Source organism: Penaeus monodon, chromosome 29, assembly GCF_015228065.2.
Source record: "Penaeus monodon isolate SGIC_2016 chromosome 29, NSTDA_Pmon_1, whole genome shotgun sequence".
Taxonomy (NCBI): domain Eukaryota; kingdom Metazoa; phylum Arthropoda; class Malacostraca; order Decapoda; family Penaeidae; genus Penaeus; species Penaeus monodon.
In genome coordinates this window covers 31240480-31241486 of record NC_051414.1, presented here as the reverse complement: position 1 = coordinate 31241486, position 1007 = coordinate 31240480, and the positions used below count along the sequence as shown (strand labels likewise).

The 1007-nt window shown below is 36.2% G+C and overlaps 1 protein-coding gene across 2 annotated transcripts in view; it reads right to left on the bottom strand.

The window, feature by feature from the left end:
- LOC119592150 (dnaJ homolog subfamily C member 10-like) overlaps positions 1-924 on the bottom strand; it is an 11525-nt gene extending 10601 nt beyond the window's left edge. The window contains exons 1-2 of one of the 2 annotated variants that reach the window (XM_037940971.1): positions 800-924; positions 213-380 (exon numbers count right to left, since the gene is read on the bottom strand). In XM_037940971.1, the coding sequence (XP_037796899.1) occupies positions 213-377 (165 nt within the window). In that variant the 5' untranslated portion in view covers positions 378-380; positions 800-924. Of the gene's footprint in view, positions 1-212; positions 384-799 lie in introns of both variants that reach the window. The other variant, XM_037940972.1, reaches the window with a different exon arrangement.
- Positions 925-1007: the final 83 nt, after the last annotated feature.

Below are 1007 nucleotides of genomic sequence, written 5' to 3'. Positions count from 1 at the left end.
TTGCAAGATTGGATGACTGAAATTTAAAAATTACCAATCACAGAAGTTTCAAGCAAATTTGGAAAGAATAAAGATATTATCATTAAAAGAAAATACCTGATTTCCCAAACCATTGTGGGTTGATCACTGACATTTACTCATTTAACCAAAACAGGACATAAATAACCCCAAGCACAGAACATCGTAGCATAACATCGAACATTAAAGCTTACCGTATTCTTGTCGGGGTGCAACGTGAGGGCCTTCTTCTTAAAGCCTTTGCGAATTTCCCTCTCGTCTGCATTCCTGGGGACCCCAAGCATCTCGTAGAAATCCTCCGCCAACGCAAACGAACAGACGTGGCAGAGGAGGAAAAGGCAGGCTAAGAGCTTTGTCATATTCTGCTGGAAAGTTGAAATGGCATGAAGAAATATCAACTTATGTACTGAAATAAAGTAAGTGACTAACAGATACGGAGAAATGTACAATGAAAATAAGAGATAATGTACAATATGACTTAAAAAAAGGGTTAATTGCCATACATATTTTCAGAACACAAACTTGAAATGACAATCGAGTCCTAATACTATACAGTATTACTTAATAGCTTTACATCTAAGTTCTATCCGGGGTGAGCATTTCTTACCCAAATCTAACGTTTCACAAATTAGTGTGTATGTGAAGAAAAACAAAGAAAATCACATCACAAAAAAATAACTCGAAACAAACATGACACATCAACGTTATTATTTCAAAGCTAAATTAACCTTCAGCAAACTACATGGATACAAACTCTTCCACGTTAATAAATCATACGTACGGTGAATGAGAGGCTGTAATTATGTAAATAAATATTAAAATTAGGTGAAAGAAGACACCTATCGGTAACACGTCCCTTAGGTTTACATCACACCACATCCGACACAGATCCGGCGATTCGTGATTTTGGTTCTGACTTTGAGAGAGTTTGTTGAAGAAGTGGATTTTCGAGTGGCTAGTACTTTTTTTGTAATCTGTGTTGATGTTTC